The sequence below is a fragment of the Brassica oleracea genome, chromosome C3 (genome assembly GCF_000695525.1).
Source record: "Brassica oleracea var. oleracea cultivar TO1000 chromosome C3, BOL, whole genome shotgun sequence".
Taxonomy (NCBI): Eukaryota; Viridiplantae; Streptophyta; class Magnoliopsida; order Brassicales; family Brassicaceae; genus Brassica; species Brassica oleracea.
In genome coordinates this window covers 55,801,124-55,823,155 of record NC_027750.1, presented here as the reverse complement: position 1 = coordinate 55,823,155, position 22,032 = coordinate 55,801,124, and the positions used below count along the sequence as shown (strand labels likewise).

Genomic DNA, 22,032 nt, shown 5'->3' with positions numbered 1-22,032 from the left:
CCCCAATTTTACTGGGCTCACTTGTTCGAGAGCAGAACCGCGGATCCACCAATCCTAACACAACAAATCAGGGATCAACATTGCTTTCTTGTTACGAAAGTACCAGTTCAAATTTCAAGCTTGCATATCGATTTAGGAAACAAAAGGAATCTTCATTACGTGAAAATGGGCTTGGGTTAGGCCCAATTCTTTCGTTGACACACAAATTTTGTTCTGCAGTTTATTATTATATTGCATGGACTCGGCCCATTACAACGAGATATAACATTTTTCATTCTTGGGAAATGGGCTTATCTTTTCTCGAGATACTTCACGAAAGTATATTTAAAAACAGCTCTATTCTTTTAAGATCCCTAAGAAAAAATACTGGTATTATTGTCCAATAATATAGGTCGGAGCACCAAACATTATAACTCTAAAACATTAATTAATCGATTTTGATTAGGAACGGCGTACAATTAACGATTTAATGGAATCCAGCTATTAAAATACGAATAAAGATTACAGTGTTACGAAAAACAAATACGAAAGACAAATAAACAAATATTACATGCGTAAGTTGTAAAACACTCGCGTACTGTATTTTGTTACGTATACTCCTTGAGCGTCGAGATATTTAGCTTACGCATAGTCGTGTGGCATTCTCGTAATAAAACGATAATCCCATGTCTTAATAGAACACTCGCTTTTACTACCCGTTGCGGTCGTCTTGTCTAAATCACTTTGCAACGTTTTCGTGAAAGCTATCCTCTTCTGCCCCCAACGTTCTTTCTTTTTTTATTTCTTCTTCCAGAAAACAATTCTAATAACAAGACCCATTCTCGCCATGTCTGGTTCTAGCGACTCGGGTTCCCACAAGTTCTCGACTAAATCCACCATCTTCGGCCTAAACCTCTACTTAGTCGTCGCGATATGTTCCGTCTTCCTACTGCTGATCTCGCTCTTGATCTTCCTCTTCGTCTGCCTGAATCGAGTCTCACGCGCGCGTAGAATGCGCGTGAAACACAGCTCCGGATCCATCCCTCTGGTCTCTAAGGAGACAACGGAGATCAAGACGGTCGGAAAGTATCTGAACTGCGACGAGTCGATGAGGAAAATCGAAAACGAAGTCGTTGTGGTCGCCGAAGCGACGAGCAAGGAAGCGAGCGGCGGGTTCGATGATATGTCGGTGGCTTCGAGCGGCGGCGACGTAGGTTCCGAGGTGATGGGATGGGGAAGATGGTACTGCTTGAAAGATCTGGAGATTGCGACGCGTGGCTTCTCCGATGAGAACGTGATCGGAGAAGGAGGATACGGCGTCGTTTATAGAGCTGATTTTCCCGACGGTTCGGTCGCTGCAGTAAAGAATCTACTTAACAACAAGTAAGTTTTCGAAAATGTTGTTACTAATCTTCAGATTAGATTAGATCATTTTGTTGATAAATTAGATTTATTTGAAAAATTTAGATCTTTATTCGAGTATGTATTAAATATTATTGCTTGTTCTGACAATTCTCATTTACTCCGTTTCACGGACTCCGTAATTCTGGGGTCAAGGCTCCATCGGTACTTTGATTTAATAAGCTTTTGAAAATATTATTTTATATTTTCTTCCGACAAGTGTTTTGTTTAGAAAAAACACATTTTCTCCGCATTAGTTATTTGAGATTTTGACTTTAATATATCAAATGAAATTATTAAGTTGTAAGCATTATCGACATTCTTTTGCTACCATTGAACTGTATATTGCTGTTTTCTAGGTAATGTTTAGTGAAACTAAACAAAAGTAAACACTAATTATTTAATTAGTTGTGCTTTGTTCTTTATTCTCTATTAATTTTTTCTTTAATCTTTTCCTTTTGTTTTTGGTCTTTATCTTCTCTTTTGTTTTAGTTGTTTACCTTTAGGTGATGAGATGGTCTTACTAGTATATAAAACTAGCTGGAAAATGAGATACCAGTGAATCAAATAGCCTGAAAAGAATCTGCTAAGTTTGCTTTCTGTGTTTGGTCACTTCATTGTTCCAACTTATTTTATAATTAATAAAATATGGATAAATCTTCTATTTAGGTAGCAAGATTGTAGAAATCTATTTATATTGGTTGTTAGGTTTGGCAGAGTCAGGTTGTTGGTTTTGCAGCACAACCACCTATCTTCTTTTTTACTCTCATTGTATTTGTTTTGTCAACAAGCTGAGATTTAGATATAATAAATGAATCTGGTAAATGGCTGTTCAAAGTAAAAAATAATATTGGCAAATGATGGTAAAACATTGTTTTCTTCAGGGGTCAGGCAGAGAAAGAGTTTAAAGTTGAGGTGGAAGCAATTGGGAAAGTAAGACATAAGAACTTGGTTGGTCTGATGGGTTATTGTGCCGACACTGCTCAAAGGTTGCCTAAAAAACAAATTCAAAATAAATTAGTAAACTCGAATTAATTTTTGTTATAACAAAACTTAAGTTTATTTCTTTTTTCTTGATTAGGATGCTTGTGTATGAATATATTGATAACGGAAACTTGGAGCAGTGGCTGCATGGTGATGTAGGTCCAGTGAGTCCTCTCACATGGGATATTCGGATGAAGATTGCCATTGGAACAGCTAAAGGGTGCGTGCAGTTTCTTCTTCTTGTCAATACATATTCTAGCTATCGATTGGCATTTTTATTAAACCTTGGCTTTTGATGAACAGATTAGCCTATTTACATGAAGGGCTTGAACCGAAGGTTGTGCACCGTGATGTGAAGTCTAGTAACATCTTGCTCGATAAGAAGTGGAACCCGAAGGTGTCTGATTTCGGTTTGGCCAAGTTATTAGGATCTGAAACGAGTTATGTGACAACTCGTGTGATGGGAACTTTTGGGTGAGCAAATTGATTTCTTGACATCTTTAAGCTTACAAGAAGTTACTGAACTTGTAAATTTTGCTCGTGCAGATATGTTTCACCGGAGTATGCAAGTACGGGCATGCTTAATGAGTGTAGTGATGTCTACAGTTTCGGTGTTCTGCTCATGGAGATTATAACAGGAAGGAGCCCAGTCGATTATTCTAGACCACCTGGAGAGGTAAGCTCATACTAACATTTTTTTCCTCAGAAGAACATAATATGTAACTGTTTGTTTATTTGTGAAAAAAAATTTCAGATGAACTTAGTGGATTGGTTCAAAGGAATGGTTGCAAGCAGGCGTGGAGAAGAAATCATAGACCCTAAAATCAAGAATCCACATCCTCATCCAAGAGCTTTGAAAAGAGCGTTGCTTGTATGTTTGCGTTGCATAGACCTTGATGCTAGCAAACGTCCAAAGATGGGACAAATCATTCACATGCTTGAAGCTGACGATTTCCCTTTCCGTCCTGTAAGTGTCAAAAGCTAAAAGAGATTACCTCTCTAACATGTTTATTGAGATTTGTATGTTTATTTCCTCTTATTTATCACAGGAACACAGATCAGTCCAGACAAACAAGAATGCTCATCATCACGGTGTTTCTGGGAGACCACTCGAGAGTTGATGCTATTGGCTACACAACCATATTGATAGATGTTTCCACGTTTATTCTATATTCTATATTTGAGTATTGCTTAGATTGATTCGAGTTGAAAGCAAAAGTGAAATTAGATACATGAGAGTGGAGTTCAAGTTCTAAGGCTTGTTATATGTAAATATATATCATATATGTATTATACATGGACACATGGTGAACACCATAGAGCATTTCTTATCTTTTGCTTTTCTTGGCCACATGAAGAATTGAAGACAAGTAGACCTAAAGATTATATCGAACCAGTGAGCAAACAAAACCAAATTGTAAATTGTTTAGGTATTCAGATTAATAAGAGCAAGTCTATTGGTAAGAGACTCTAATGGGCTCTCATGAATAAATTAGTAGTTTTTTTGGTGATTTGTACAGTTAAAAACACTTGTTAGACTAATTAATTTTTTTATCCTCCAATGGAAGAACCTCATTGAGGTTCTTAAATTTTTTTTTTTTTTAGTTGTACAAAACATTTTCTAAGAAAGATGAAAGATATGTTAAAGATATGAACTCTATGGTGACTCACCACTCGATACATTATGAAAGATATGAAACATGAGCAGACAGTGAGAAAGATCACAATGTTATTACATAGAAGACAAAACAATTTCATATAAAACTTAATGAGAAAGATCACAATGTTACAGACTCGACAAAGCATTAACTCAGACACGATACAAACTAATGGCAATCACTTCACCGCAACTCAAACTAATGCCAATCACTTCACCGCAACTAACACAAACCATAACACTAAATTCCATTTAATTCCAAACCTAATTGATACCTACATTCTCTTAAAAGAAAATTATACTAACCTCTTCCCAAATGAAATGGAACAGGGATGCTTTGATGATGGTGAATTCGTTTCTGACAGAGAGTGGGTTCCCTGGCTCCAGCCCACAGCTTGATCACTGATTGATTACACTAATTACCCGAAGAAAACAAGCAAGGAAAATGATGTTTGATTCCACTAATTACCTTGCATCCTACAAATTTGATCAATCAGAACCGATCCACCACGAAAGTAAAAAAATAAAAATGAAATTAAAGAACTGACTTGTTGTTACATAAGAATGTGTGTGGAAAACTCCGTTTATAACCCCATTACCAAAAGACACATTGCAACATTAAAAATGTGATCACAAGTATAATTCAAAACATTGCATATTATCTATCTATATGATTTGATTAACTCAATCTCACCATACAAAGAGGTCTAAAAAAATCAAATCTGAGACAAATCATATACATATAAAGTCCTCGTCAGAGAAGAAGACGAGGAAGCCAAAGATGAAAAAAAGACCGAACCTTTGAGTGATTCCTACCAATGCTAAGACCCAGAGCTAAGTCGAGCTCTGCTACTCTCACTGACTTGTTGGGAGAATAAGAATCCTCCGACGATAGAGCGGTGCCGGCGGCGTTGTCGTCTCCTTCTTCGGCGGCGTTGTCGTCTCCTTCTTCGGCTGGTGGTGATACTCCGATCATCACATTCACAGACCCACTCGACGAATAAACATCTCGGAAACCACTCGTCGTTTCCAAAATCAATCAACAGAGAATGGAGAGACATTAAGGGGTGGGCGAATAGGAGACTGACATTTTAGGGTTCCTTACCAATCCTAGAAAACCCATTTAAGGGGTTAGTCGAAATTTGATTTATATTGCATGTTCAGAATAATAACAATAGGATAATGTATTGGTCCACATACTGGTTTGATAATGGTTTACATCCTAGCTATCTATAAATTGATTTTACATTTAGTAATGATTAAAAATTGGTCATGTTTACCATTCCGGTTTTGTAGGAGTTATGGTTATATTAGTTGTGATATATTATTAAACCATGTTATTAGTAATAAATGAATGATAACTGATTTCTAATGAGGATCTATTTTTAAGAAAATCACACATGAATCAAGGTTGTGACTTCTGTTTTAATATATAAGATGATACTTTACCAAGGAGGAATACTACTTACAATCATTCTTGATTATAACTAAAAGCCTATAACACTAGAGTACATTTAAGAAGAGAACATTTATGTAATCAAATCATAAACGTAATTTAATCAGATTTCTGTAATAGTCTTTTTTAGAATCTCAATATATAATATGAATCATGGCGCAGAAATAAATAAGTTGGTTTTAACATTCGATGTCACAACACACTTGAAGAAAACCCAACTAGCCTTACCCAAAAGAATGCAAAGTCTCTTGGGCCCAATATAATTTATTCAGTCACATCTTAACAATATAAATTTCAAAAACATTTCAGTGTTCAAAAACTCTCCTAAGCTGTTAAATAGCTATTTTCTCAACTTTTTTATTTTAAATTAAAATTGTAATACTCTAAATTTTGTATTATAAAAATACAACATTGTATACAAACTAGAATTGCACAAATCACAATTCAATAACTAAAATAGAGTTGTTTTGTACTGAGGAATAAATTGATTATGTCTCTTTGTTTCATCACGCCTATTTCTCCTTACCATCTTAGAATCTGTTGTTTTACATTCCACAATCGGAAATGATGTCATTCAAACAAGTATAACAAAATATACATGTACATAGAATATAGTTTCTTAGACAGAGTCTAGTACTGAACGAGTTTAAGGAATGATCCCATTCTGATATGTTGATATTGTTATCTGTTTTACACCACCACCAGCCATTTAGAGAATCTCTCTGTCATTTTTTAGAATTTCTATTTATTTAATCTAGTTTAAAGTTACAATCATTATTAGCAAAATCTAATAAAGATTGATGACGAATTTAATGGAAGTAGCTGGAAGCCCAAGTTTGGTTGTTCACCTTTTCCTGTCCATATAAAGCCACACAATCAAGTATTATCATTGTTAAGAAAAAAGAATTATCATTGGTAAGATTATAGTAAGACACATGTATAAAAACTTGATTAGGTTAAACATCTCGTTGGATGATTGGAACCGATATACCAAAACCCTCCTATTGCTCTCACATCGTATTTATCAATTATTTATTTAAGGTTCCATTGCCATTTTAGATGTCTCTTGGAATAATTGTTGGTTTATAAGAGAACTTTGGGGTTCGGGATCAAATGTTGATGACATTTGAATAGTTTTCACAAAAGGAGAACATGTTAAAGATGGTTAAGTTTTGTTAAGTAAAGGTTGTAATAAATGGTTAATCAAATGAGACTAAAAACTAACAAAAATTTGAAAAAACATTAGGCGGATTATGAATGAAAAATTGGAGAATTTTTGCTCTGACACCATTTCAGATTCTAGGGTTGCTAAAGAGTGAGCAATTGTTTTGAACACAAAGGATCTAAACATAAACCATAAAAACTAAACCTATTTAAACCGAAACTTATAACCAAGATAACATAACCGGAATATGTTACCGATAACATGAAACCGGTTTCATAACCTCTAATAATTAAATGTTGTAGACTTTTTTTTTAATTTTGTAACACAAATGTTGTAGACTTGTAGTTTTAGGTACATCTGAAGCAAATATCAAACCAAACGTAAAAGTAAGTGCAAATGCAAACAACGATCAAGGCCATAATCGGCATATGAATGTTTTAGGAATTGAGTAAGTTACTATTGAAAGAAACATACATACATAGCACCTAATCCAAGTTGTATATAAACATAAATAACTTGTAACAATGAAAGAAGCATGAACCAACCGTGTTGATATATCTCCACATCGCACACAGCTAAAGCTTCGAATGTCGTTGACCCAACACCTTCTCGTTTGTTAGTAAAGCAATCTTACTAAATCCATATCCAACGTTAGCCACTATGTCTCTTTCCCATAATAACTCAATAAATAAAATAAAATTTGTATTCCTCTCCTGAACCTTTTATTCTACATTCCAATTTGAATACTAAAACTACTCAAGAAAAATCAAAATCATTCACTATATATGTTTATTTTGTCATCTTGACATAATTATAATAATTAATAGTGACACGACACAACACAACACAACACAACTTGGGTGGATAGTAGATACTCATACTCTTAAGACCCGTCCTTTGGAAGAGAGAAGAGGGCAGAAGAATCTAAGGATGCATCATACACTACGACTTCTCTTTCAGCATTTTTCTGCTCACCGCCTCTTTCATCCAATACGTTTATGTTTTAATATAATTCAATTCTTTTGTGAAAATAGCTATTTCACTGAAATTTTCCTTACCGGAAAATTCTCTCCCCGCGACATACAAACGACGTACTACACATGTACATACATGGTCATTAGTCTACGTTAGTGGTGAACAAATTTTTTTGTCTGCGTTAGTGATGGGTCAACCTACCAAACCAACAAGTTATGGCCATGGGGTATTGCGACTATTTCCCTATGCCCCTATCATATTATGAAAAAAAAAACAAAAATCTGTAATGGATCGGTGAATATAGTTACGTATATATAAATAATCAAAAGGGACAAGCTCTATGTAGATCACCGACATCAAGACTGATCATAATTCATATCCATGTGCAACCCATATTGGCATACTGCACGAATCATACGTATAAACAATTACGAGCACTATAATAATATTATTTCCTATGATTCAAACAAAATTTTCTTACATATTTTATGTACAAAAAGAATAATAACGTGACCTTGTACGGCACAATGGCCGACTAACATAGACAAAGGCGGCATGGGCTCACGTGAAAACCGACCTTTCTAAAAAAAAATCTTAAGCCCTTTAAAAAAAGAGAAAAAGACAAAAATAGCATTAAATTAAGTTTTTGTTCTCAAACTAGCATTCAAAGTCAAAAGTCACAAAAATAGCACTTAATATTTTTATCAAAAGTCACAAACTTAGGGTTTAGAGTTAAAAGGTGGAGTTTAGGATTTAGGGTTTAGGGTTTAGGGTTTAGGGTTTAGGGTTTAGGGTTTATGGTTTAGGGTTTAGGGTTTAGAGTTTAGGGTTTAAGGTTTAGAGTTGAGAAATGAGGTTTTGGGGATAAGATTTCAAATTTTGAAAAATAAAAAAAATTAAAATTTTCAAAGGATAAACTTAAAAAGGTGCTATTTTGGTCATTTTAGTTTTTGAGTGTTATTTTTATGATATAAACTTAGAAATGTGCTATTTTGAAGATTTGTCCTTCCAAAGATTCAATCCCCAAAACCAATTTATCTCCATTCTCTTTTTCACTCTAGTTTCTATATTCTTTTTTCTTTCCATATATATTTACACCCTTCAAACATCTCTCACCACAGCAGAAACAGAGTCACCGGAAAATTCATCTTCGGCGACACACAAAACAAAAAAAAAGTTCATATATTTAGATTCTGGTGACTCTCTGCTCTAATGGGTCAATCGCAAAACTCTCTCTTTCTTTTTCTACTTCTTGTTTTCATCTATGGCGTTTCCTCCACTACTTTCACCGTCATTAACCAGTGCAGCTACACTGTCTGGCCTGGCCTTCTCTCCGGCGCCGGAACCGCTCCTTTACCCACCACCGGGTTCTCTTTAAACCCGACTGAAACACGCGTCATCCCAATCCCCGCCGCTTGGTCCGGCCGTATTTGGGGCCGTACTCTCTGCACACAAGACGCAGCCACCGGAAAATTCACTTGCGTCACCGGCGACTGCGGCTCATCCGCCGTGGAATGCTCAGGTTCCGGCGCCGCACCTCCGGCGACGCTAGCTGAATTTACCTTAAACGGAGCCGGTGGTCTCGACTTCTACGACGTCAGTCTCGTCGACGGATACAACATTCCTATGACGATCGTCCCACAAGGCGGCGTCTCCGGAAACTGCACCACCACTGGCTGCGTTGCGGAGCTCAACGGCCCGTGTCCTGCGCAGCTGAAAGTGGCGACGACGGGGACTGAAGGAGTAGCTTGCAAAAGCGCTTGTGAGGCGTTTGGGACGCCGGAGTATTGCTGTAGCGGCGCGTTTGGAACGCCGGACACGTGTAAGCCAAGCGAATACTCGCTGTTCTTCAAAAACGCGTGTCCGAGAGCTTATAGTTACGCTTACGACGACGGAACTAGCACTTTCACTTGCGGCGGAGCTGATTACGTCATCACTTTCTGTCCTTCTCCTAACCCAAGGTAATAATATTTATTTTCATTACTCATTACAAGAAGTTATGCTTATCTTCAAATCATCAAGTGGAACCCCCATTCTAAAAATCGGTAGTCTAAGCGATACGCGTCGTTTTTCCGCCTCGATTTATGCCAAATCGGTTTAAAAAATTAGATATCCGATTTTTTCTGTCTAGACGCCTAAATGGCCGCGTAGGCGGCCGCCTGATTTTTTTTTTTTTAATAATATTTTTATTTGTTTATTTGATCTAAAATTTTATAAATATCATTTATATACATAATTTTGATGAAAATTACCCTATATTAAGTTTATATATTCTGTTTGTGTATTTTATACAATTTTAAACATGAAAATGTATTAATGTTATACACAATTAAAGATTAACTTGTTTTATAACATAGTAAACTATCTAAAAATTTCGTTCCGCATAATTTTCGATTAATTACCGATTTTCTCTTTAGGCGCTAGGTCCAACCCGACCGTCCGACTAGCGCTAGGTCTAACCCGACCGTCCGATTAGCGTCTAGCGCGTTTCCGAAGAGGTAGCGGAACACATGAATTAGAATATTTGAGTACAAATGATTATGTTTGAGATGAATAATTTCACTTTTTTTGTAACGTTTTGAAAAATGGAAGAGGTCAAATCACCGTATAAAAATCATGACACATGCTTTTTAATGTTTTCATAATGGACCGTGTTTTTTTTTTTTACAAACGTCGGTGCCCATGTGTGGTCCGACACGGCTCTTTTGTTCATATCACACAACTCGCAAGTAATTATATAAGGTTATTTTCTTTGAACATTATATAAACGTTATTTTAAATAGATGCATCGCCTGTGTAATTTTGTAGTGTGAAGAGTGCAACGAAGGGAGGAGGACTTGAGACCGAAGCCGTAAGCTACTCTGCTGCATCTCCAAACGCGTCCCCAACTCTCTCTACTACGGTGTCTTCGATTGGTGTTTTGGTTGTCGCGTTTAGGGCGGTTCAACGCCTTTGGTGAAAGCCGTGCGGATCTGATTTTAATAACAGCATCATTCGATTCATCTAAGAGAAATTAAGAACAGATCATCAACCAAATTAAGATGATCAGAAGAAAGTGTTAATTAGTCCGAGATGATTATTTTTAGAACGGCTAAGCTTGTGTGTGGTCCTAAAGTGCTAAGGATCAATTTGTTTTAGATTGAGTAGTTATATAGTATAGTTATTACTTATTAGTTGCTACGTAATTTGTTTAGACATGTTGGTGGCCTTTACGGTGTTATGTAGGAGACATATAATAGTTTTGATTGCAGAATTAGTTGATTGGTAATTCGCTTAGTTCCTTTTTAGTTGACTTTTACGTTTTCTAGATATAAAAAGTAGATTCGTTCATAATAATCTATCTTGTATTTGTTGGATTAAATTGTGTGCTGGAATCTTTATTGGACAAATAAAGAGTTACGTTAATTTTTGGATTTTCAATTTAACGAATTAGTATTTTTGAACATAGAAACGTTATATTAAAAAAAAAACAGAACAGAAGAATGTAAACAGAGTGTTACAAAAAGTAAAAAAAGAATGTAAAAAGAGAAATGAAGTAAAACAATCGGGAAGGTTGATGGTAGAGATGATTCCATTAAGAGAGCGCTTAATTATTTGCGGACATCACTGTCTCTACTTACTGTCTCTAAGTGTTTCTCTCGATCCAGTTCATCGTCCTCACGTGCGTTAACAACAACATTCATATTCTTTCTTCTTGGTCACGTCTGATTTCCTTTTAGGGTTTCCACATTTTTTTCATTTCTAAGGTTTTGGTTGTGGCGGAGATGGTCAGCTGAATGTAATGGTAGATGATTCTAAGTCATATTGTGGGGGTTCTCTTGGTTCCTCAGGCGTAGATGTGAGGTTGTTTGTATTGGTGGAGAAGAGTAGAGAAAAGCTTGTGGAGGCAATGAGCGCTTCAAGGTTCATAAAGTGTGTTACCGTTGGTGATGGAGCTGTCGGTAAAACGTGCTTGCTCATTTCTTACACCAGCAACACCTTTCCCACGGTAAGATACTCTGTCTGACTATTATCTTGTCTGAGTTGTGATGCGTCTGATTAAAAGAAAGCTTGGATCTGCAATAGCTTTCGTGGAGGCCAAGAAACTCATTATTTGCTTGGTCTTATATCCTTTCAAATGTATTGGATGCCTATTTGAGTCTAGGATTCTAATTGACTGGAATGAAACTAAAAAAGTATGATTTAAAAGTATTGGATGCCTATTTGAGAGGCTCTAAGTATTACCATATACTGTGAGGGATAGATTCTAGTCAGTCCTACTTTTGGTAATGTTTATTCTCTATCTTAATGCCACACTATATTAGCTCTTTATGTCCACCTTTGGTTGCTTGAAAGAACACACAGCAAAACATCAACAACCAAAAGTGGATCAAGAATAATCTTATTGGACAAACACAATGTTTTGATGGTGACTAGTGTAGCAAAAGAGGGATAAAACTAATCTCTTGATAAACCAAATCCATGCGAACACACCTAGTGTTTGATGATGACTGGTATAGAAAAAAAAGAATAAGTAACACGTGGGGGTGACCAGAACATAACTAACACTATCATGTTCTCTCTTGACCAACCAAAAAGTGGGCTGATTTTAATTCCCATTGGCTTGGAGGTTCCGATTTCATAGTGCAAGCTGTTGGCGTATATGGTAGCCAGCCAAAGGAAAGGACCTTTCTGTGATAATGGGGGCAGGGAGAAACATAAATGTTCAGTGGTAGGTTGGTCCCATTCTCACTTTTCTTTGGAATAGTCATCATCTAAGTGGCCGATAGGGTTTATCAACAAAAAAAAAACACTGTTTTGTCTATTGGTCCACTTGAACCTTTTGCTTCTTTTGAGAACCAAATTGGTTAAGCAGTAAAACATAATATTTGTAAAAATTTCAAACTAAAATTAGAAGAGGAAGTAGCATTACTACAAAAATACAAGTTAGTACATGAGAAAATGACAGAACAAGAGGAGAGAGGCCCAAGACAGGTGTTCCTATGCCTTAGGAGATGGAAAGATCCTTTCCTCTTTCTGTTTTTTTTTTCATTTTTTTTTACCAACTTCTTTACCCTGCAATATCTTAGGTTTACAAATCTAGCTTACTGATACTTATAGCTAATAAAAAGAGGTACAAACTTTTCTATTTTTTCACTTCTTCATGAAAGACTCTCAATCCCCAAAAGAGAAAGGACTTGTAGATTTCTCAAAATAGAGCTGAGGAAGACCTTTGAAGTGTGTTCTTTTTGGGTTGCTGATTTGCTGCCGCCTTTTTTAACTGCACAAACACACATACAAAGAACTTAAATATCAGAATCTTAACTCTCAAACTTTCATTGGATAAAAACGTGTGTAAAACAAAGATAGTTCAAGTAATGCAGAGGATGTCTATTTACTTTTATCTGTAAGGATTTGAACTATTATTATGAGTTCTACATATGGGGAATATTATTATGAGTTCTACATATGGGGAAATAAATAGAAATACAGTAAGACCATCTCTCCAAGGTACGCTTCTATAATTTCCTATAAAATAGAGATCTCTAATATAGAGATGAAAATGCTTCGATGTCTTTATAATAGAGTTTTTCTATTTTATAGGAAAATATAGAAGAAAGTTACTTTTTGCATGTATATTTAGAGTTGAAAATATATATATTTAGAGTTGAAAATAACATATCTAAGTAGAATAACTTTATTATAGAAGCATAGTTTGGAACATTTTCACCTTTATAATAGATTTCTATGTTTTAGAGAAAAATATAGAGATAAAAGTAAAGGCGGGTTGGAGATTGGAGATGGTGTAAGAACTTCTCTCTCTTGTTTAACCTGATCTTGTTGTCTCTTTAGTCTTGCATTTTCTGCTTTCAGGTGAGCAACTTTAAGCTCTAACTCGTCTGTATAAGCCTGCAAATGAGAATCAAAATCGAAAAACCTTTTTTAGATCATTTCATTGTGAGGGCAAAGCCATATCTCTTTTTCAAGTAGAAGGTTAGCTGAGGAGGAGAGGAGAGGCACATTCCTGTTTCCTCGCTCTTGAACGAGCAGCAGATTCTCTGTTCTTGATCATACGCTTGTGATGTCTATTCCCTGAACCTTCATTAGACTCTTGGCCTCTTTTCTTACCAAAACAAGTGGATGTAACCAGAGCCTCAAAAGGGGTGTCCGACGAACGAACGTTTGTGAGGTGATTGTGGCTATGCAGATTGGAGTTAGAGGTAACAAGAGGATCTTGGTTATCAAGAAACTCGAAGCAGGCACTGGAATTCAAGCTCAGAACAGTTGCAGGAGGTGCCAAAGGAGAGCTGCCGAAGAGAGCAGTGACGGTGGTGGCATCGCCACTGAGGCTTGTGGGTATGGTTGGTTCCTGGTTCAAAGGTCTGTTGAGAAAATCTAGGAAGATGGAGTTAGGGTTTTGGTTTTGGTGGTTATGGCTCCTGAACCTTGGCTCATGGTTGTGTTGTGGATGTTGGCTGTGGTGGTTAAGGTGGTGGATGGAAGCGAGGTTGATGTCTTTCCAAACTTCTTCCATGGTGATTAGAGATCTCTTCTGGACTTGAGAGTGTGAAGGAGATGATGAGGATGAAATGGAAGGAACTTTGTTGAGAATCTTGTTCTTGTTTGGAGCAGAGACTCTATGGTTTGGTTTCTTTGATGTTAATTGGATGGAAGGAACTTTGTTGAGAAAGCATAGGAAAAGAGAACTAATAAACACAACTTTAGGCTTTGGTGTTAATTGTCTTGGAGAGAGAGAAAGAGACTAGAGAGCTTCTTCACTTTCACCAGTCATTTCTGGAATGATGGTTGGGGTCTAGAAGAAGAGACAGCGAGATGGAAACTATTCAAACAAAAAAATGTTTAACGAGGAAGAAAAATTACATAACCATGTATCTAATGTTTTGATCTAATTTTGAAGATTTTTTATAAAGATAAAAATGTTGATAATTTCAAAGTGAAGTTAGTAAACTATTGTCATGATCCTTAATGTAAAGAGTGGGTGGGGAAGAGATGCTTGAAAAATACAGGCAAATAATTAAAACTTTTGTTTAATCTCACTTTTTAAAAGATCGCGTCCTTTTGAATCACGTTCAACTTTCAAGTGTTTACTTATTTCTTTCTTGCTTTATTCTTCTTCTGATCACAATTGCATATTATAAAAACTGTAACATCCGTCTCCTCCTTTCTCTCGAGAACGACGTGTTACTACGGGTGAAATATTGAATTAAACCGGGTTATTCAGAACCGAATAAAATATTAAAACATTTAATAAAATTAATCCGAAAGAAATACATTTTTAAACTGAATTATAAAATATGTCAAATAAATCGATTGTAAAACTCGAACAAATCATTAATTAAAATCAAAATATATACCATTATCTCAAGACACCAAACCGTTCAGATATCCGACTACTTGTCGTGCTCACCTGCAAAGGAAAGAAGAGGTTGAGCAACATGGGAGTCACTCAGTGAAGTATGGATGCTATACACGCGAAACATACCTATTTTAAAAGTTACATATTTTATAAAAACTTACATATTTTAAAAGTTAAAACCATGAGAACATTGTCTTTCTATATGATATATCTAGGTACTCGAAATTATGTGTCCGCTTGCATCTATGAGAACATTGTCTTTCTATTATGATCTATCTAGGTATTCGAAATTATGTGTCCGCTTGTATCTATGTTTAGTCTCCAAGTGCATATCTAGCAAAAAATTTCTTTCTTTCTTTACTGCAAGTTGATAGTATTATAAATGTATATATTTTTCCTCTTGAGATTCTATTTAACAAGATAAACTAATTCATTTCTGTACAATTACGATTTTAATTACTGTTTTGTGGCCGAAAACTGAGAAACCCGGCGATCTTTTGTATTGTTCTGAACATTTTTCTTACTCGAGAAACTTCATTTCATAATCTAATTTGGGCATGTAATGTAGCACACAAAGGATGAATAAGCTTGTCCACAGAGATATTAGGCCAAAACAAAGGTTTAGACAACTGTTGAAATCGATAATAATTAAACTTATTTAAATACGTTTGGTTTGTATATGGTACAGACTTTTAATTAAAATTTCAATATTTGATGATACTTTGGTTTGTATGCATTGACCGTGGTTGTTCTTTTAGTTTACCAACACTTGCTTTGACCGTTTATAAAAAAGAAAAATTGTTGCACACATTTGAAATCTATGTCAATCGGGAAAGGTATTTTTTGAACAAACGGAATTATATACTAGAGCCAACAGATTATAAAACATTTTAATAAAATGAAAGCTCCAAGTTGGGTATATATATCGGACCCATATATATCTGAGCTATGCAGAGCTTGTGAGTTGTATGAGAGGGAGAAAGCGTGACAAGTCATGTCTCATGGGATTGGACAGGTGTCAGCATTATATTGCTCAGTCACAAACTCTCTCAGATCTCTTTCTCTGTCTTTAAATATCGTTAAAAACGATGAATATAAACGGAAAACATGCTTGCCAGTTGCTCAAAAAAGGAAGTGCAACTAATGTAAGCCGAAAAAAGATTTTTAAAAAACTAATATAGAAACGAAAGATTTCATTTCACTAATAAAAATCAGTACTTTTAGTTCACGAATGAAAGATTGATTACAATATATGTTATGGATTATAATAATATAATTGTGGTTATTACCAATAAGTTTTGGAATAAGATCATATTAAATAAGATCAGCATAATATCAACTGATGTCTAATTTTTTTAATCATCATTTTGACATGTTGAGATGAGATCTACAGATGTTTGATATAATATATAGTTCTATAGATAATTAAAATTCCTTGTTTCTTTCTAGTTGGTTCAAAATTATAATTATAAAAGTAATTTCATTGTACACAAAAATAAGATTGTGATTGATAATTAGTAGAGTAAAATAGTAGAAACGAAAAGAAGAAAATGAAGAAAAGAGAACTGTCAAATCCAGAGTAATGTCGGTCATGTTCGTTTACGTGTCGCGCGACCTGCGACCTGCGACTGATCGCAGGTCGCAGGTTGTTGTTCGTTTTGATGTCGCGCGATTGATCGCGCGACCTGTCGTGGGTTCCCATTCAAGTCGCCCGAAAAAACAGCGACTAAAAATTAAGAAAATTTTGATCGCGCAACTGGTCGCATGTAGCAGATCGCAGGTCGCGCGACACATAAACGAGCATAGTTTTAGTCGCAGGTCGCAGGTTTAGCCGCAGGTCGCAAGTCGCAGGTCGCGCGATACGTAAACGAACGTAATCTTAGTCGCAGGTCGCAGGTCGCGCGACACGTAAACGAACATGGCCGTTTTCATCCAACAAAAGTTGAAGGAATATTTACTTCTATTTTTTTCACTGTGTCAGAGTAAATGAGTTGAAATGTTTTCCACTAGACTGGATAAAATCAGAAAAAATGGGCCGAAATAAATTTCCACTTACTTTATTTTACTCTAATGATACAATACAGTCGCGCCCTAAATAAGATAAAAAGAGAAGTAAAGGGGTTTTACAAAAGTAAATTCGCTTGCAGAGAAAAAGGTTGATAGACTCGAAATCAGTCAGGACAAGTGATTTGAACTGATGATATTCGTATTTATTGATTTTCATTTATGTTCAAATGATAATTCAACGAACAATAAGAATGACCGTTGGATTCTATAGTGTCGCTGGTCCGTACAATAATCACATGCCCGTAGGTTGTCCATAGACCATACGTGCACACAGTAGTCGTAATAATTTACTATTAAAAGTAGCAATAAGCAAAAATTGGAGTTGAAAGAGCTAAAAGCCTTTTGATCAAATAAAGAAAGAAGAAAAAAAAAGAAAGAGCTAAAAGCCTAAAAGAATGCTGCTTCACAAAAAAAAAGAGCTAAAAGAATGCTAACCGTTGGATAAGAGGAGATGGTTGGAATTGACATCTCCAAATGGTAAGAAATTTTGGACAACTTTCTATATGTTTTGTATGTTTTTGTGAATTAGAGTTTATAGTCTATGAATATGGAGATTGTGACATTGAACCTATTATTGGGTTGTTTCAGTTTTTTTTTTCCACATTTAGGTGAACATAAAGCATATTTTGATATATGCAAGTGTTGGTGTTTGCTTAGTTACCAATTGTGATGACTATATTAGGTAGAGTCTGCATGGCTTTGAATGATAAGTAGATCATCTTAGAGTAAAGTCATTTCTCACTTATTACGAAGGATAGATGTCTCTAGTTATTAGTAGTAGCCCTGGGACGGATCCGGATATCCGGGAAATTTAGGGTATCCGGATCCGATCCGGATCCGTCGGATCCGTGGATTTAATATCCGGATCCGGATTCGTGGTTTCCGGATATCCGTCTCGATATTATATTATCCGCGGATATCCGGATCCGGATCCGTCAAAATAATTAAAAATATTTTTTTTAACAAAAAATACTAATTTTTTTTAATATAATACATAAATTAAAAAAATACAATTTTTTTTAATATAATACATAAATTAAATATTTATAAATATATTTATATATGTTTATAATATTGTAAAAGCTAAATTATAATATTATAAGATTAATTCATGTATAAATATTAATATATCAAATATTAATATTAATAAAATTTAAAATTTTAATGTATTTTAAAAATACGGATCCGGATCCGGATATCCGGACCTAAAAATTAAGATATCCGGATCCGGATTAGGTTTGCACGGATCCAAGATTTTACTATCCGGATTCGGATCCGGGCATCCCGGATATTCTATTTTCGGAGCGGATCCGGAGTGGATCTCGGATCGAATCCGGATCTCGGATAATAAGTCCCAGGCCTAATTAGTAGGGACGCAAAACTTAATTCGCTGCAATAATCTAATAAAGTTTATTTGAAAAATCAGCCTAAGTAGACTAAAAATGAACAACTACTATGCGGAAAACCAAATATCTCAATATGAATTTGCACACATGTGATATAGTTTTGAATCACATGATGAAAATCTTTTGTTTCTGTTAATTACCATTGAAATTTTGTTTATGAAATTTTAAAATCGATGTATGCCAAACTTATGATTATGCAATTGAGTGTTCTTTTACATCACATGATGTTGCTAAACTGTTTAATCATAAAGCGACTCATTTATTAAAAACACATGCCCTACACAATAACACAAAAGTACAACGTCAGCAGAGCGTGAAGCACGTGTTTGTTCAATCATATTCACATCAAAGCACCGATTGATACATGCTTTTGTTCTATAGCTTGTTGTTTTCCTTTTACACATTTAGAGATGAGACTAATTAAAGACACACTTGCTCTCCTTTTTCTAACACATTTTATTTACAGAGGAATAAGAGATTCACGAGTCTTCTGAAAATCCAGTTCCACTTTGCTTAGACTTTTCTCATAACTAATCTCCCCATCGATAATCAATGTCTAGAAAGAAAAAGAATAACATAAGATTACGGCAAACAACAATCGATAATCCCATAACATAACAATGGTTATAAGCAAGCGTCAATGCCCATTGTAAGTAACAAAGTAACATAAACTTAAAGAAAGTTATTAGCAACATCCAAAAATAATCAAAACCAAAACCAAAAAACATAAACAGGCAAAAGTTTCCGCTAGCTAGAAGAATCACAAATGTTTGATCCTTTCTCTGTTTTTTTTTTTTTTTTATACGAGTCTCTTTTCTCTTTTTGGATTTATGCCTTACCTTTACCTTTTTGGATTCCTCTTCAATTATTGTTTTTTCCCTGATTTTTGGGCAGGACAAAACAATATACTTCATCTCGAACACTAACCAACAGCTCCAAACATGGTGATGGTTCAACGGTTTGCACCACCCGAGCCATTCCTGTTGCTCACTGGATTAGCACCAGAAGACTGTGGCTGACCATCTGCAACAGCTTTGTTTTCTGCTTCCGGAGGTTGCAGCTGACTACCTGAACCACCAATTGGCTCTGCTGAGCTCTGACCAATCGATAAATTTCCAACTCGGCTTGCCACTGCATCAACAGATTGAGGGCTTGGAATCAACCAATGTTGCCAATTGTGGCGCTTCCTTATTCTGTCACCCTAACATAGAAAATAAAACATGTGCAATTAAATAAAGGCATAAGTTTTCAAAGCACACAAGAAGGAAAGCAAATGCCAATGCCATATATGCCTTTGGAGGAACATATAACAATGAATTTATACATTCAGCTTCAAAACAGATAACACTAAAGGTCACATAGACAAGAAAATACCTGCACTTCAACAAAAGGTGAACCTTGTAGAGCCTCCACTATTTGCTGGATGCTATCTGTAAGTTCCGCAACCTGAAGGAGAAGAAAGAAGCAGCACAGATAGCTAAAAGTCACAGAGAATAATACAAATAATCTGGATATGGTATTAAGCAACAAAATGTATAGTAGCTAGGATTAAGAGAAGGAAAAACAAAAGCAATGAATATTGATGAGATAAAGCCAAGTACGCAGTGAATTAGTCATACATTTTCAAGTTTAACATTATATAACACATCACACGGGAGCAAAAGAAATATATTCATAATCGAATTTCTTAACATATGAATAAATTCATCAACTGGTAACATATATCACCTGTCTTAACAACAGATCCCATTTTCTGAAAGTATGTGCATGCATGGCCAAGCTTTATATAAACAGTCACTAGATGTATCTAAAAATTTACGAGATTGAATACAAGTTCACCCTAGTCCACAGTTTGAGACAAGCAAAATGAGTTCTAGTGACCCGAAAGTAATAAACTTTGAAATGAAATAAGATACACTGTTTAGATATCATAATCAGGGAAAAGTGAATGAGACCAATAGGCAAGACAGCACATCCATAAAGAAATTTACCTTTCTGAAACCAGCAATCACATGTAGCGGGGCAAAACCTTGATCATCCATTTGGTCACGGAGATAGGTGTCTTTAATCAAATTCTCTTCACTGTAACAAAAATAAAAATTTTAATCTGAATTACTCCTTCCCAGAAGAGAAATGAGCAGTGAGAAATTCGAGAAATTCAATACGAAGTTACTACCTAAAATAATAATGTATTTGATTCTGTAGTTTTATGTTTAAAGGAGGATCTTGGACATGGTAGAACACTGGACCAGGTGAGAGAGGAGCGACGAAAGGCATGCCTGGATAAAACGGTGGTGCCAATTCTGAAACGAAGAAGACAGCGTTAGAAAAAATATTAAATGAAATTCAAAAGAAGTGATCTTTCAATGTGTCTCACCAGGAGGGTATGGTACAGGACTGCCAAAAGACTGAGCTGCCATAAACTGAGGAGTAATTGCCTGCACAGGTGGTGGTGGTGGTGGTGGCGGTGGTGCATATCTTACAAATGCTGGAGCACCTCTTGGTGATAGTGCATTTCCATCTCTCCCATTAAAGGTTCTGTGGAAATTCCAGTTGTGATTCCCGTGCTCCTGATTGCGCCTGCCACCATGATTCTGGTGGTGATGATTACCATTTTGGTTCCTGTGCGAGTCTCGTTGGTTGTCAGCACCACCATGGGGTTGTGATGCAAAGCCATTATTCTGGTTTTGGCCTCTAGGAGAGGGATTGTGCGAAGTGCCTTCAACAAGTGAACCATGTGATGATGGCTGAGAAGCAGTACCATTAGCAGTGGATCCAGAGGCGCCATTCCGCTTAAATGATCTCTGGCGCGAGTGGTTTGGTGTTGGGTTGGGATTGTTTGCACGGCCGACTTGCTTCGGTGCAGGAGCAGAAGCACTTGCAGCTCCCTACATCAAAGACATAGAGAATCATTTTCATTATTAGCTCAAGATAAAGTGTGTCGTCATGCATAAGTGAAGGCGAACATAAAAGCTAAGCATTTCGTTTTCCACATTACAGGTTCAAAACAAAACAAAAAAAAAAAAGGAGCGAACTTTGAACAGAAACAAACATCTCAAACAGGAACTCGTTAATATGCAAGATACAGAAAGCTACAAAGGTTGCTAAAGACCACCACACACACCAAGAAGCCTCACCAATCTCTATAATACACAGTGTGTTAATCATTCCACCAAGATATCATTTTTATAAGTTTTTTTCAACAACCAAGGTCTCACGAGAATCAACCAAACCTGAGAAACTGACGAGGGCACATCGCCGAGACTTGAATCAGAGGAAGGCTTGTTCGAAGGAGCTTTGGATGCCTCAGAAAGAGCTGGCCACGACGAAGCTCCCATGACAGGTCCGATCTCGGAAGCCCCATTAGACGGCCGATTCCAAACTGGTTTCTTCCCGGCATTTCCCTCCGATTTATCTTCCCCAGCGGCGGCGATCGTCGGCGGCTCTGATTCGCCGCGGACGATTTGAGTCCAGGGAGAGGAAACCTGCCGGCGTGATTGGGCAGCAGTAGGGCTGCTCACGTGACGAGGAGACGTAGAAGAAGAAGTGGTAGCGGCGGAGGCCATGATCAGGGGGGGGGGGGGC

General features: G+C 36.2%; 4 protein-coding genes across 5 annotated transcripts in view; 2 read left to right on the top strand and 2 right to left on the bottom strand.

The window, feature by feature from the left end:
• Positions 1-676: 676 nt before the first annotated feature.
• On the top strand, positions 677-3,707 carry LOC106328611 (probable receptor-like serine/threonine-protein kinase At4g34500). The gene is made up of 7 exons (XM_013767087.1): positions 677-1,362; positions 2,265-2,369; positions 2,462-2,584; positions 2,668-2,838; positions 2,911-3,040; positions 3,119-3,331; positions 3,414-3,707. Exons 1-7 carry the CDS (start codon positions 827-829, stop codon positions 3,483-3,485), a joined length of 1,350 nt encoding a protein of 449 aa, XP_013622541.1. The 5' UTR covers positions 677-826; the 3' UTR covers positions 3,486-3,707.
• A 4,953-nt stretch (positions 3,708-8,660) lies between these two features.
• LOC106329299 (thaumatin-like protein 1b) lies at positions 8,661-10,885 on the top strand. 2 transcript variants are annotated; one of them, XR_001267778.1, is made up of 2 exons: positions 8,661-9,645; positions 10,126-10,387. XR_001267778.1 is itself a non-coding variant. In XM_013767936.1 (2 exons), the coding sequence occupies exons 1-2, from the start codon at positions 8,830-8,832 to the stop codon at positions 10,574-10,576; spliced, it is 900 nt and encodes a 299-aa protein (XP_013623390.1). In that variant the 5' UTR covers positions 8,668-8,829; the 3' UTR covers positions 10,577-10,885. The 2 variants fall into 2 exon arrangements, 1 of the variants encoding a protein (XP_013623390.1); XM_013767936.1 differs by lacking the exon at positions 10,126-10,387 and adding an exon at positions 10,426-10,885 and having other exon boundaries at positions 8,668-9,578.
• Positions 10,886-12,659: 1,774 nt separating this feature from the next.
• LOC106330987 (protein FD-like) lies at positions 12,660-14,486 on the bottom strand. Its single transcript, XM_013769361.1, has 4 exons — positions 14,479-14,486; positions 13,622-14,339; positions 13,429-13,506; positions 12,660-12,877 (listed from the first exon to the last, which is right to left on the bottom strand). Exons 1-4 carry the CDS (start codon positions 14,484-14,486, stop codon positions 12,806-12,808), a joined length of 876 nt encoding a protein of 291 aa, XP_013624815.1. The 3' UTR covers positions 12,660-12,805.
• Positions 14,487-19,029: 4,543 nt separating this feature from the next.
• LOC106327943 (la-related protein 1C-like) overlaps positions 19,030-22,032 on the bottom strand; it is a 3,743-nt gene continuing 740 nt past the window's right edge. Inside the window, exons 2-7 of the mRNA XM_013766265.1 lie at positions 21,681-22,031; positions 20,825-21,335; positions 20,624-20,750; positions 20,439-20,529; positions 19,822-19,893; positions 19,030-19,648 (exon numbers count right to left, since the gene is read on the bottom strand). Of these exons, the coding sequence (XP_013621719.1) occupies positions 19,400-19,648; positions 19,822-19,893; positions 20,439-20,529; positions 20,624-20,750; positions 20,825-21,335; positions 21,681-22,013 (1,383 nt within the window). The 5' untranslated portion in view covers positions 22,014-22,031 and the 3' untranslated portion in view covers positions 19,030-19,399. The remainder of the gene's footprint in view (positions 19,649-19,821; positions 19,894-20,438; positions 20,530-20,623; positions 20,751-20,824; positions 21,336-21,680; position 22,032) is intronic.